Genomic DNA, 16,400 nt, shown 5'->3' with positions numbered 1-16,400 from the left:
CCCCCCTTCTCTCTCTCTCTCTCTCTCTCTCTCTCACTTCAATTGTGTTTGAGGCATTTTGACTACAATTTGTTCGCATCCTTATTCCATCACATCCATTGGGTGACCATTTGACAACACAAGAAGTCATGTTCTTTCAATGTTCCAGATGCACCAAAATCATCAATTCGACAAATGTATGACATTTAAGAAATTTTGATAGTGATTCAGGCAATCAATATATAATATACATAATGTCTCGATCATCATTCACCATTTTTTACCATGATATATAGAATTGACTAAGGGGATGCTTTCCTTAAAAATTATGATGCACTACGCACATCGGCGTTCTACGAACAGGAAAAGTTTCAACTAATTTCGATTGTAATTGATAAAACTCGAACTCGACTTATATGATGCTACATCCATTGTTCATTTTCAATGTCGTGTTTGATTTTTTAGAGTTATGGAACATGTATAGAGGCCAACATTTAAAAAAAAAAAATGAGGTTCCATAACTTGGCTAGCTAGCCCACTAACCATCAAATGATGAACAATTTACAAAAGAAAAAAAAGAAATTTGCCAAACTTGACAAAATTGTATACTTTCCAGAAGGCCCGAGGTTCAAACTATAACAACTTATGAATGAAATATTCAAGTAAATAACAGGAAATCATTATGGTACCTCAGTTGCTTCTTCCATATGAAGGCGCCACAGGCCAAGCAAATGACAAAGGGCTTCACAAGGAAGTTCCCTAACCAATGAGAAAGTCCACAACGTTAAAATATAAACAGCAAGAAAAATCAAAAGTAGCAACATGTGGTTACTGTTTCATACTTCTTCACATGCATATTAACAAAGTAAGAAGAGATTTTAGATTAGAGTAAATATATATAAATTAAAGCATGCATATCACAAGAACATAAATACCAATAACACACCCATATTTTATCTAATACCGTTGTAAACTCAAAAAAGTATAACCAAAATTACAACTATTAAACAACATTTTAAATTATGAAACATTATTATTTCTCTCAAATTCTTCAGCACAAAATCTAGCCTTCCAAACAGATATTCAACTGGTTTAACCTACAGTAGACAACTTAAACACGTCTCATGCCTTACCCAAGATTAACAAGGCAACAAAATGGTTGTTTAATAAGGCAACGATCCTGGTGATACTGTAACGTAGGCTTTCATAAGTGGTTTGCTTATGCATTCATGTTAGCAAGGTAGCCAAATTAGAAAACAAAATGTAACGTTGCATAAAAGGATAAATTGCATAGCAAAATGTCAACGTACAAACCATCATTAAGAGCTTGGAAACTATGATATTCACTATCAAATACAGTTCTTGTCCTTTAGCAATATACGAATATCAACTTTGAAGATTCACAGCCTGCTTTTATTATATTTGAGTAGTCTCATGTTAAATATATTAGATAAAGCACCAGGTTTTAAATATTCTTTGGGTTCGTTGTTTTAAAGAAACCTTTTAAACCTATGCCTCAAAAAACATTTCACTATATGATGATGGTTAAGATATTTAAAAGCTATATTTTTCTCCCACATTGGAAACCCACTCCTCGGGTAATCAAGGAATGGGTTTTGAATTTTAGGATTTCAAAACCTACCAAGGCATGCATTTTGAATTGCTTAAAAAAACCTTTTCTTTATATTTTTTATTAGAAAACCTAATTTTAGGCTGCTACAATAAATTCCTACATTCAATCCTAATGCTTCATTTAAAGCCAAGTTTTTTTTCTTATTTTTTAAAGCCTAGATTTAATAAAAGACTAAAACCACTAATTTTATTTTACTAGAGGCTTAATCCCCTCTCTCTCTCTCTCTTGGCATCTCCCCTCTTGAATCCCGATAATCTCTGACAATCTATTGTCTTCCCCTCCTCACTCCCCCACTCCTCTGTTTCAATCTCTCCCCAAATCCGGCCCATCTTCCACTCCCAATCTCCTACCTAGCAATCTCTTATCCCTCTCACTCTCTTCTCACTTACAATCCTTATTGATTTCTCTCTCCCTCTCCAATCTTTAAAGCAAGAAGAGCCATTGATCTAAAACTCCAAGCACCCTCAAACATTCCCAAAGTCTAGATTTTAAAGCAGGAAAAACAATAAGCGAAAGTAAATGACATTCACTCATTTTGGGCCCATTTGGGACAGCTTATTTGGTGTGGTGGCGTTTTAAAAACGCACCAGGTCTGTTTGTGTAAATAGAGTTTTGGCAGCTTATGCATTTTCAAAGCGCTGAAAATAGCAATTTCACACCACACCTATCTAGGTACAGTGGCAGCTTTCTACATTTTCACACCGCACCTATCTAGATGCAGTGACAGCTTTCTGGCTGCAGTTTGGTTTTTCCAAAAAAAATAAAAATTTGTAATAGCCAATGCATCTAGCTTATCAGTAGATTATTTTTAATCAGCTTATCAGCAAATTATTCAACAAGCTGCACTGCCCAAAATAGACCCTTGATCAAAATTATCTAATAATTCAGAGATTTAAATGCACTAACCTTGAGGAGGAAAATTCCTAAAAGCTTAACATCTATATTTGTTGATCCTATATTAATGAAAGATAATATTAGTTCATTTCATAAAGTGAATTAATCAAATCATTACTTATTTCCTTCTAGACTGTTAGTTTGTTTAGTGATTTGCTCCTCCATAAAGCTTGCTTAATAGAATCTGCTTTGCCATAATATTTATAAGCATAGGAAATCAAGATTCAAATTTTTGTTAAGCTTTAAATTGAGCAAGGCTCTGATTCAAAATGAACCTGATTTGTTAAGATAGTTGATCGAATTTATTGATTTATTTTTCCCTATTACTAGGAGTTGCAATTTATGATGATTGGAATTATTTTAGGGAATAAAAATAGCTAAAAAAAAGTGTTGCATGTCCTTCAATAAATGATTATTTTATAAATTTTTCACAATTAACATAGAACATTTTTTGCATTCAACTCATCCTTTGTAAACTACAATAATAAAAGTTTGAGATAAGAGAAATGTTGCTTAGAATTATGGGACTACAGCTAAGTTAGATGCACGGCAGGAGCAGAAAGTCAACAAATATATCAAATGCAAATTTTATAGTAAGACCATCACAGATGTTAAAATACAAAAGAATCATTTAGCTTAAACTCATAAAAATGTGGGGCCATGTGAGAAAGTTCTAGTTGAAGATAAACAAGAGATACCAAACTATTTAAATGTCAATACACAAGTAGGCATCAACACAAACAAAGCATAGATGAAATAGTTGTGAATGAATTATATTCTAGTTTTTCAGATTCTAGGGCTATTCTTATTTGTAATCCCAATTGAGGTCCTACTAGCGGTAGTGCCTCTATTTTCAGCAAAGAAATTAGAGGACCTATGAATCAATTAATTGAAGATTTTGGTTCTAAAATTAATGATCAACATCAAAATATCTCGACAGTCTCCTCTAAAGAACATCAAAACCAAATATCTATGGATATTGGATATTTATTTAATGAAAATTATTTTCTTTTTAACGCTAGAAGGCCATCCTTCTTCAGTAAAGTATGCGCCATTAGGAACTATGATCGAGGATTGAAACCTCCAAACATGAATATTGTAGGAAGAAATGAGTACTAGTGACAAGATAATTCAACAAATAAAGAATATATAGGCACATATTGGATTTTCAATATATCAAATGGTTACAAGACATAAGAAGTCAAAGCTTGATCAGCATTTTAGTGAATAATCCTATTGGAATGATGTTTCTCAAATATGTTGACAAATCAATTCTAAAGAACATCAAAACCAAATATCTATGGATATTTGATATTTATTTTATGAAAATTATTTTCTTTTTAACACTAGAAGGCCATCCTTCTTCAGTAAAGTATGCGCTATTAGGAACTATGATCGAGGATTGAAACCTCCAAACATATGAATATTGTAGGAAGAAATGAGTACTAGTGACAAGATAATTCAACAAATAAAGAATATATAGGCACATATTGGATTTTCAATATATCAAATGGTTACAAGACATAAGAAGTCAAAGCTTGATCAGCATTTTAGTGAATAATCCTATTGGAATGATGTTTCTCAAGTTGACAAATCAAAGTTTGATAAGGTTTTACCATTATTATTCACAATGAATGATGATATCATTCTGGAAGATGGAGACATCTAGTTGTTCAAGTGATAACAAACAATGCAAGTGCATACAAGATAACAAAGAGGATGTAATGAAAAAACAAAATTTATATTTGCTCCTTGTTAAACCAACATATTGATTTGATGCAATAAAAGCTTGGAGACTTGTCACAACATATAAATACTTAAATTAAAAAAAGCAGGCAAATTTATCTACAACCATGATTAGATATTTGAGTCTAATGAGACGAATGACTAGCAACGATGTTCTGTCTAAATATCATAATATTTGTTATAACTTATTTGTATTTACAAAATATTATCGGATTAAGGAATTAATATGAGATAACAATTACTTCCCAAGAATAGAATGATAGTGTCAAAAGTTATGAGGGAAACAAGTGAAATTGTTATCTTAATACATAATCCTTTTGGCACTGTATAGCAGACGCTCTTAAAACCACAGTCTTTTGTTGAAGTGGTGATAATGGTTGACGGTGAAAAAAGCATACAATGGGTTTTATATATAATGCTACAGACAAGGATAACAAACATATAAAACAGAGCTTATGTGGAAAAAAAAAATCAACTTATATTTGGTTTGCAATTTACTAGAGATTTTCTAAATCCTCTATTTTATTTTAATGATAGCTTCTTTGAATACATAAAGGTTAATATTTATTTGTACAAATGTATAGAGAAGATATAAGCTCAGTAGAAAATTTTTTGAAATTTATCAGAGAACTTGAAGAATTCATCACAGAAAAAAGGAATATTTGATATAAGAGCCACCCAATTATCACACAAAACCCGATCAACTAGCAAGATGTCTAACAACTTTACTAAACTTATGATTAAGTTTGTTAAATAAGTTATTAATATTATTCTCATTTTATTTTTTTTCTAAATACTGATTTAGGCATTGATAGATGCACTTCGGAGAAGAAACACCAGAAATAAATGCATTTGCATTTAGATTCTTAAATTCTTCAGCTTAGAGCACATTCAACCAAGTGAATCAAAAAGAAGAAATCATTTGCTTGTAGTTATGATAAATAAATTGGTTTCTATGATGTAAAATAAGAAATAAAAGGATAGACATCCCATGTTAACTTCACGCAGAAAAGATGAGCATTTGAATATCAATACATTGCCGCTGAATGATAAATAAGTGGTTAAACTAGATGAGGATAAAAAATGATGAATGTACTGTTGAACTAGTAAATGTGCTGTTAATGTAACGAAAGTTGGTAAAAATTAGCAAAGATTTACCAAATGCAAACATGGTCAAACATCAAATAACCCAAAAGGTTGGCAAAGTAAATTCACAATAAAATGTGCAATAAATTTCAATTTAATTTTTCCTTTTTTTGAGTTATAATGTTGATAAAAAAGAAGATGAATGGGATGAATCACACGACTGGTGAGGAAGATGATAAAGCTATTAGATGCATGAAAATTCTTTAAACAATCTCAGTAATGATGATATTAAGAATGAAATTGATTTTATTTCATAAAATACTTCATTTAAATCTGATTCGACCATATATTACTAATTTTAATGTTTTGTGAACTCAAAACTTCTATTTGATATTGTTGAAGTTTGTATGCCTTCTTATAATATGTCTTCTATGTACTGGGTTATGATTTCTAATGAATTGTATGCGGTTTTCAATTTTTTGTTATTTTTACAACTTCATGTATTTTTCAATCACAATACTAAGTTAAGTGTTGCAGAGATGAGAATGATTAGGTGGATGGGTGGCTTTACATTTAGAGACAAAATGCAAAAAGAATATATCCGTGATGGGGTTGGTGTAGCTCCAGTGACGGACAAAATCAGAGAAAGCCGTCTTAGATGGTTTGGTCACAGTAAACGTCAACCATCTAATGATACGATTAGGAGAGTAGATGTTTTCGATTCGTTTATGTTAAGAAAGGCAAAGGTAGACTTAGGAAACTTGGGCTTATTGTATAAAAAATGATCTTAATTTATTAGAACTAAATGAAAATATGACACTAAATAGGACAGAATGGAGAAAAAGAATTCATGTAGTCGACCCCACGTAGTAGGATTAAGGCTTTGTTGTTGTTGTTGTTTGTGTTGTTGTCAATGTGTTCTTCAATCAAAACCAATGCATCAATCGATTCAAAATCGAAGTTTAAATTCAAGTATTAACGACATCTTGATTCTGAATATAGTTCTTTTAAACCTTGATCGGGCTTGGGCCATATCAACTTTACCCTTGACGTGTGAAGAATATAGTCTTGGTTTTTTTTTTTTTATTGTAGAGCTAATCAATTGAGAAAAAGGGGGTCACAAGCCTAAAAACGAGGGTAACACATTAAAATAATAATGATCCTCGATATTCATATTGGGGCTCATTACTTAATGGAAATAATGAAAAATAATTTTGATTTTTTAGTTGGAACTTTAGGTGGTTCTCAAAAAAAGATAGCGAAAAAAATTATCCCTAATCGAAACTAAAAGAAATGTACAAGCCCATGCTTCCATAGATTCGATCGTGGTTTACAATTATAGCTTCCACACCTATTCATTTTGGATCATTTACTAAAGAAATTCTAATTGAAATTTACTATTTTACTATTACTATCTATATAGTATGTACATATACTATATATATATATATATATATATATCTGGTATTATCTTATTACAATTAAATTAATATATTCATAATTAATACATTAATATTGAGAAAAATTAGCTTTTTATGATTAAATTGGTAATAATCTAATGAAAGGAGGATTATTCAGTGCAGGCTCAATGGATAAATAAGATGGAATAGATTCTTCAGTGCAGGCTCAATGGATAAATAAGATGGAATAATTTCGGGTGGTTAGGGCACCCATATTTAGAGATAAAGAAGGGCACAAATTCTTTGTACGTCGTAAGTCTACCATCTTTGAAACATTTTCAGCAGTTTTAGTAGACGCAGACGGAACTGTGAGGGCTGATGTTCATTTTAGGAGGGCAGAATCCAAGCATAGCGTTGAATAAGTAGGGATAATTGTTGAATTTTATTTCGAAAAGCTCAATGGAGTCATTTATAGTGATCCGGCTATTGAGAAAAAGTATGCTATACATGCCCAATTGGGTGAAATTTTTGAATTAGATCAAGCCACTTTGAAATCCGATGGTGTTTTTCGTAGTAGCCAAGGGGTTGGTTCACTTTTGGGTATGTTACGCTCACATTGCTCTTCTTTTTTAGATACATTTGGCACGGTGCCAGAACCTTGTTCAGAGATGTTTCTGTCGGTATTGTTTCAGATTTGGATGCTCAAGTGCAATTTGGAGCATTCCAAAAACTTAGAGATCCAACTACAAGAAGACATATAGTCTGAAACAAGATTCCTTTGCCGTCAATTGCCACTATTTTATATATTTTATTCCAGCATTTAAAGTATATAAATTTAGATTTTCTCAAACTTTTTTTATATTTTTATTTGAGATTTTTCCTAATTTCTTTTTCTCTTCCCATATTCTTCCTTATTTTTCTTTTTTTATCCAACAATATCAAAAAAAAGTAAGAGCAATCCTCATTCTCTTGACTAACTCGAGCACATTTGCTCACAATGCAATGAATTGTTCAGCTAGAGAGCAAGTTTGAAGGCAGTTCGAAATAGTTGAGCCTTTGAAAGTCAGAATAATAAAGTCATTTTCCTCAAAAAGCATTGAGAGCAATTTGGAAACACCTCGAGTTTATTTTGAAGTTGATGCTTAGACAACCAAGCCAATTAACATGCTCACAATATTTTTGAATATTGGGAAGTCGGTATGCTTCTTAAAACACACATCATTATTTAAATTGGCCTACACAAATTTTAGTGAGCCGCAATTTGAATTAGATTTAGCCACTTGAAGCGTTTATACCAGTAATATTATTGAGATTTATGTTTTCATGCCTTTAATGCAGCTGCACTACCAAAAAAATTAGTGCATGGCTATTTTCATTGTGCGCATCTAATTGTATTTGAGTTACACACTTTTCAATGAACAACTATACACCTTTTCATGCGCTTATAAGTTCATTTTCAATCATTTACAATTTAAATTGTTAGTTTATTTGTGTGTACACTACAACCAAAAGTTCTGATGAGTATTTAAAATCATATCAATTTTATAATATTTTGTTTCAGATGGTGCATAAACCAATTCCGCAAGAGATGATTTCACATCTATAAATTATCAAGATTCATGTTTTCATGCCTTTAATGAAGCTGCACTACCAACAAAATAAGTGCATGGCCATTTTCATTGTGCACATTTAATTGTGTTTTAGTTACACACCTTTTAAAAGCACAGCTATACACTTTTTGCATGCGCTTATAAGTTCATTTTCAATCATTTGCAAGTTAAATTGTGAGTTTATTTGTGTGTACACTGCAACAAAACGTATTGATGGGTATTTAAAATCATATCAATTTTATAATACATTGTTTAAGTTGGTGCCGAAACCAATTCCTCGATAGAAGATTTCATGTCTAAAAATAAAGGGTCCTTATATGTCATATTTGTTATCAATTTCGAGGATAGAATATTCTAAGGGACAATGAGGTGTACTTGCTAACGTCCATTGGCGATCTATTAAGGTTCTTAAGTGACACGAGAGCTCTAGTGATCCAACAGTCCTACGATTCCTGCAATCGGAAAATTGGGAAAAGGGTTCCATCCCATGAAAATAATATCTCGAGATTTCTCATGCCTGCAACCACCAAGCCCTATTGGCCCCTATTTAATATTATTCTAATTAGTATTAGGGTTAATTTACTTCAATACTATTTATTAGTTTTGTTTTTGGATAACTTATACAATTTTTGTCGATTTATTTGGAGATTATTTTTCTCCTTGGGTTTCTAATAGAGTAATAAATTGATATGAGCTAAATTTCCGTAATTTCATTGCATTAAAAAACATGATGTCTCTCTTAATTATCATGATATTACGATTATTTTTCTCCTTGGGTTTCTAATAGAGTAATATATTGATATGAGCTAAATTTCCGTAATTTCACTGCATTAAAAAACATGACGTCTCTCTTAATTATCATGATATTACGCTTTAGAAAAATATTTTTCTTGTGTTGTGCAGGTTGTAGGGTTTACGCCACTTGAACAATAAAAAGAAGAAAATTGAGAGTCAAAAGCGGTGGACTGATATAAATTTGTAGTCGGGCGCACCCGCGCCTGATATGGAGCACATTCGCACCGACCTTCCACACCAAAGCGCACCCATGCTGCCACTCAAGCGCACTAGCATTGGACCCGCATACGGCCAATTCATGAGAACGTGAGCATGATATACCCGTGCTGCTCACCGGGTGTACTCGCGCCACTCTATTAGGGATGAGCGCGCACACACCGACCAATTGGCGCACCTGCGCCGACCTAGTGGCACGCCCATGCCAGATTAGGAGCACTCACGCCGACCACGGGCTATAAGAGGGAAGTTAAGAAATGACCTACTGGACATTTTCGCCGACTTTAGAGGCTCTCCACAACAGCTTTTAGGGTTGGAAATAAAACCTTAGGGTTATCTTCTTCCTCGGAGAAGGGAACTTCTATGGTACCTTTTCCCTAGGTTTATGTTGAGGTTTTGGTGAAAATGGAAAGGAGCGGTTGAGGGCAATTGTACGAGAGGAGAATTATAAGAGATTGTATTGAGTAAAGAGTGTGGTGTATTGATAAGGACTGATTGGTTCTGAAGAGTTTTTATTTATTTCTCTTGCACCGTAATCTTTATTATTATGCCTGTAATAGATTTTTTTTATATTTTATTTCCTCATATATTATGATTGACGTCGTTTCATGCTACTGTGATATAAGGAAAGTGGTTTTCTCATTGTTTCATTCCATGGATCTTATTTCCACGATGCTTTTTATGTGCATGAACTTCATATGTTGATGTGTTAACTTTCCAAACTTAATTTAATCGATTCGAAAATGATATAATGTTAAAATCTTTTGTGATCCATGACCTCTATCTGTGGCCTGGAAGAGCAAATAAGTAAACCACAAAAAATCGATGAAATAGAAATATTTTCATTGGGATTTTGCAACCTAGATAAGGATGTGAGAATCTTGGGAAACATTGCAGGGTTAAGTGCCCCTTAACTTTATAATGGTTTCAACTCTTTTTATGACCAACTCATAGGCTAAGAAGAAACTTTTATCCTTTGTTGTCAATAATAGAGTGGATTCTATAGGAAAACTTCGAGAAACCATTTGCCCAGTGTCACAGGAATATGAGCTTTTCATGTTTGTAAAACCTCACAAAATATAGTTTGTTTTCTTCTTATTGTTTTAGAACTCTAGATTTCTTTTACCTGCAATTGCATGATCAAACTAGATTTGGTGGTTAAGTAAACTAGAACTTCCCCTGTTAGGAATATTTTGACACTTTCCTCGTGGAATTGATATGCAGACTCATTTCTGTATATTACTTAATTGAAATGCATGCTTACGTGATTAACTGATTTGTTTCTTAGTAGTTTCTGGCATTAATTTTTTAGTGTCATTTCTAGGAAAAGTCGTTAAAATTTTCTAATCTTAGGAGAATTTTAGTTGAAATACCTAAAGTCTAAGTTAGAAAATTTTGTTAATTTTTCTTTCTGTTCTTCGCCCTATTATTATTTCTTGTGGTTATGTTTGTAAAAAAAATCAAAATCAAAATAAAACAATATTTCAACACTTCAAAACGGTAAACCCTCAGGAAAACGTTTAGCGCTTTCAGGAAGATGTCAACCCGTTGATGACTAGCATGCATCAGTCTTGAACGGCCCAGACATAGGAATTAGGTTTGATCACCTCTATCACAATACCTATAACCCTAATTGGAAAACCTACCCAAACTTAAATTGAAACAACAATAACTTTAGTGTAGAAAGCCAGCAAAGGTGTAGCCCCTAAGCCAATCTTGTAGAATATTAAAACAACCAAAATAGCGACTAACTTGAAGAAAATTGATATTTGAAAAGATTGATAGTTAACTCTGGAGAATCAATTACAAAGTCAAACTGCAGTATTGAGAACCTTAGAAATTCAAATCGAACAATTAGCTAACTTATTAAGCAATGAACACAAAGGATGTCAGAGTTAGTAGATAGCCTGATTTTGAATCTGAAGAGTTGGACCACGAAGAGCAAGCTGAGTTGGATGACTTTTGTGGGACGGTAAGATTTTGAATTTGAAGAGTTGGACCACGAAGAGCAAGCTGAGTTGGATGACTTTTGTGGGACGGTAAGATTTTGAATTTCAGCTCTTCTTTTCTACATAACCTCGAAGAGCAAGCTGAGTTGGAACGAAGAGCAAGCTGAGTTGGATGACTTTTGTGGGACAGTAACTAAGGAAGAATCAGCTCTTCTTTTCTACATAACCTCTAGTGTTGTTAGAGAGATAGTTCAGCCTATAGTACCACCCAAAAAAGTGCCCCAAGGGAAGGAGTTGGAGGATAGTCTTAGGTATGAGAGTAAACCAGTAGAGTTTGATCATGAACCGGAAAATCTTAGGGACAACCTAACTCAAGATTTAGAAAACCTTGATTTACCTTCAAAGGACAAATTTCTTGCAATTAGTAGAGAAAGTATTGATCGATAAAAAGGGGAGGTAATGTGGAGGATGTTGGATTTGAGATACACCCCTAAGAAGGATAATCTGAATAAATCCCCTTATATACCGTCTAGGTGACTGGTATCAAACTACGTAGAAAAAATTACAAGAAATTCTGAATTTTGAGTACAACCAAAAGACGGGGCAAGTGATCAGAGCTTACTAAAATAGAATATTGATCCTAGAGGTCTTGTAGGTTTGACTTGACCTCGAGTCAGGCTGATGACATTAAACCAAGCATCATCTTAGGAGGCAACCCAAGCACTACCTTGTGTTTCGAACATGTTTTCTGTTGCATTAGTGTTGAAATTTAATTCGAAATTTGTTTTGAATTTTATATGAATTTATTTTCGAGTGTTTTGGTTTTGACGCTCATGCAAGAATCTTACGAGTTTTGGTATAATTCTTACGGGAGTTATTATTTTACATATGTCGATCTTCATGCTATGATGTCTTATTATGTTGAATTTTTGGGTATCAATTCTCTATTATTACATGCCATGCTCTCATCTTTTCCTACAGTTTTTCATGTGGCATGCATGGGATAGAAAATAAGTTTGGTTAAGGGAGTGATACATGTATACTTTCCTTGAAGTAATTCGCATAATTAAGCTGTTGATTACTCTTTAAAGTGGGTACACTTGTTAGGAATCCCGATAACTTAAATAGATATTTTAAATATTTTGATTGAAATGCAAATACCCATTAAAGGATGGGACTGAAATTAATATCACCATAACTGAGTTATACTTTAACAACTTCTACATGAGCCTTAAATAGTCTCAAAACTAAAAATATATAGTTAAAATATTAGTAGTTAGCCAGAAATATTTTAAGCCTTTTAAATTTCAACTAACAAATTTAAATGAGTCTTGACATGTGAATACACTGTAATAATTTGGAGTTCACATTAAGAAGTTGAGAATTATCATATATGAGAGATAGGCATTCAAAATTCTTAAAAGAAACGTGTTCACCAGATATAGTAATTCTTAGTAGATTTGAACAATAAAATAGAAATAAAAAGTAAAAAATTGTTAAAATCCTGGAATTAAAAAAAATTAAAATAATAGACAACTGCCCTGAGAAGAAGCTTGCAGTGAGAATAAAAATAAAAAATTGGTGTCTTGATCATCTACTAATTAATAAGACTTAAAAACTTTTTTAATAAAATTCATAACTACTAATTAATAAGACTTAAAAACTTTTTTAATAAAATTCATAACTACTAATTAATAAGACTTAAAAACTTTTTTAATAAAATTCATAAGATATTTTATTCAGGAAAAATGTTAAGAGATTTAAGGTTGGTTAGTTGACTATTAATCGACTTAAGAAATTTATTTTGAGAAATGAAATCATTTTTAATAAGGGTTTTGAGATTTGCTTAGGTTTAGAAAGAAGGGGATTAAAAAAATGACTAGGTAATTATGAATTAATGAAAATCTTGCTCTGAAATGAGATTTACAAATCATTTATTACAGTTATATAATCTACTTAAAGAATCATGAAGTCAAATGAGAACTTCAAAGAACATTTTAGTTCACTTTGAGATATGAGATTACTTGAGGGCAAGTAATAATTAAGTTCGAGGGAATTGATACGAGATAAATTTACGTGATTTCACTAAAATAACCATGTTGCTTCCTTTATATATCATGATATTATGTTTGAGAAAAAAATATTTTGTGTTATGCAAGTGACAAGATTATGCCACATGGGAAAGGAAAAGGATAAATTGGGAGTCAAAATAGGAGATGGATGAAGAGTTGTAGTCAGACACAACCGCATGGGAAGCGCAGCTGCACCAACCTTCTACACTAAGCGCAGCTACACCAGACCCGTATATGATCAATTCACGAGACAGCATGGAATACCCGCGTCGTTCACCAAGTGAACACTCAGTGAACACATGTCGCTTCCCGGGTTAACCTACACTACTTCCAAAGAGCACCCTGACCCACATGCTAGCACACTAGCGCCACTCTACCAGGCGCCACCCAATTGGTGCACCCGTATCGACCCAGTGACGCACCCGCACCGAATCTGGCTCACCCACACTGACCAAGGGTGCAGGCGCGCCACTGAGCATCCATACTTTATTTGGGAAGATTTTTCTTGGCTTAGTTTGGCCAAGCTATAAGAGGGAAGCTAGGGCACGACCTGATAGACTTTTGGCCAAAGTTGAAGGCTCTCTTGAGGGTTGGATAGAAAACCATAGGGTTGGAAGAGAAAACTTCTATGGTACCTTTTTGCTAGATTTATGTTGAGGTTTAGGTGAGAGTGGAGAGGTTGACGACAACTGTATGAGAGGATATTTTTGAGAGCTTGTATTGAGCAGAGAGGAATGTAGTTTATTGATAAGAACCGATTGGCTCTGAGTGAGTTTTCTGTACCTCTTGTATTGCGACCTTTTTTATTATACCTGCAATAAAAATTTTTCGTGTTTTCTTTTCTCATGCATTTTGATTGACTTTGTTTCATGCTCCCTATAATGTAAGGCATGTGAATTTTATTGTTTTGTTCTATGGATCATGTTCCCTAGACGTTCTTTCTATGCAAGAACTTCATATGTTAATATATTATTTTTTTGGATTTAATTTACTTCAATTCGAACACGACGGAATGTTAAAATATTTTGTGATTAAAAACTTATGCCCATCACCTAGAAGAACGAAAAAGTTCAAAAAAACTAATGAAATTGGCATATTATCACTAAGATTTTACAACCAAGACAGGGAACTAAAGAATCTTGGAAAATACTGCAGTGTTAAGTGTCCCTTAACTTTATAGTGGTTTTCACTCTTCTTATGACCTAGGCATAGGCTAAATACGAGCTTTTATCCCAGGTTATCAAAAATAACGTGGGTTCTATAGAAATACTTCGAGAAATCTTTTGGTCAGTGCATAGGAATATGAACTTTTCATATTTGTAAAACCTCACAAAACATAGATTGTTTTTTTTTCTCTGTTTTAGTACTGCATTTCTTTTACTTGTAATTGCATGTTCAAACTAGACTTAGCGGTTTAGTAAACTAGAATTTCCCCTGTTGGGAATATTTTAACTTTTTTCTCGTGGGATCGATAAGCGTACTCATTCTCTTATATTATTTGATCGACACATATACTTGTGTGATTGATCGATTTGTCTCACCAATTTCGGGGCATCATATATCATTTGATTTCTCTTAAGTGGTGTGCATGTAACCTGATTAGATCAATGTGGTGTTCTCTCTCAAACATCTGACGACTTCCTCCTCGAAACCTACTGCCGCATGTTATTGGACAAAAGAAACCTATTGTTATCTCCACACTGGACCAATGTCCATCTACCAATTGCACCAAGTTTTAGCATCATGAATTTCTCCCCTATTACTTATCACACCAAAAATGGTGCAAAAATGATTTGAAGACACCATGACAAATAATCTCCTACATCAACAATCAAATGTTACGCGTGGTGCTAGGAGTACATCGATGAGATCTCTATTCACGTCCACCACATCAGGGCATGCGTGGACATTTTAGAGGAGCTCCTTGCACCAAACAAGCATAAAAATAGCATAATATAATTTCCTAATTGCATCAAGAAAAGGCATATATAAGATTAAGTAGTAGTCGAAAGTCGATCTTTATACGTTGCATGAATTTGAAAGAACCACATTGAGAGAGTGAGAGAGAGAGAGAGAGAGATGGCAAGGAGTGGAAGTAATTGATGGGAGGAAAGTTTTCTTGAATGCAAACAAAAAGCAAGAGTTTGCAAAGGGAAATTAGTAGAGTGAAGGAGAAGGGTAGTGGGAGGAAATGTACATGTGAAAAAAAGGTATAGAGAAAAAAATGGGACAATTGTATCAGAAAAAAATAGCATTTAGGTCTGGCAGCTCTCTCAATGCATTATATGACATTTTATGAAATTTAAAACTGCACAAGAGTGTCACGATCTGACCCCGATACTTAGAGTTAACCAAGGCAAAAGCGGAGAGTAAAAATAAATATTTCTAAACAATAATATTAATCCACAATAACATTTAATTATAAAAGTCACTAAACCACCATATATAAGTAATTAATCTTTAACAATACACAAAAAGGCATCTAAATATACAATAAACCAAGTACTACAATAAAAAGTGAAAAAATATATAACAAATAGTCTGCTACCTATCATCAAAACTCTCTCCGTTCTTATAAACAAACTCCCTCATATCGGTCATATATGTTTGGAAAATGTTTTCTTTTTGAAAGAACAGTTAAACAACAGATTAAGTTTAAAGAACTTCGTGGACAATTAAAATTTTATCATGCAAATGCCTAACATGATGGTTCAAAAAAATATGTTGATTAATCTTTAAGGTATACTATGAATTTTTCATTTCACAAATTTTTTATTTAATTATCTTAAACAATTACATTTGAATTCTTTTTAATAAATTATGTTTTTTTTTTCTTTTTTTTTCCTTTTAGAAATTATCTCAGGAGTACAATTAAAATATACCAATAAAGGTACAACGTTTATCATGTTGTATCACAACGATATAACATTTAACATTTATTTTACCATTTTGCATCAAAAAGATACACCATTTATCATTTTTTTTACTTTTAACATGCACAAGTATAATGGTATCGTGTC

General features: G+C 32.8%; 1 protein-coding gene across 5 annotated transcripts in view; it reads right to left on the bottom strand.

Annotated features, from left to right (window-relative positions):
* Nucleotides 1–16,400, bottom strand: part of LOC110024685 (origin of replication complex subunit 3) — a gene marked incomplete at its 3' end in the record, with an annotated part of 82,487 nt that overhangs the window by 15,359 nt on the left and 50,728 nt on the right. For 4 of the 5 annotated variants that reach the window (XM_020724793.1, XM_020724795.1, XM_020724796.1 and 1 more), the window contains 1 exon segment: nucleotides 669–762. In XM_020724793.1, coding sequence (XP_020580452.1) covers nucleotides 669–762 — 94 coding nt within the window. 5 annotated transcript variants of the gene reach the window in all.

Source organism: Phalaenopsis equestris, unplaced genomic scaffold (assembly GCF_001263595.1).
Source record: "Phalaenopsis equestris unplaced genomic scaffold, ASM126359v1 Scaffold000267, whole genome shotgun sequence".
Taxonomy (NCBI): Eukaryota; Viridiplantae; Streptophyta; class Magnoliopsida; order Asparagales; family Orchidaceae; genus Phalaenopsis; species Phalaenopsis equestris.
The sequence above is the reverse complement of the archived record's forward strand: the minus strand, read 5'-3'. Positions and strand labels throughout refer to the sequence as shown.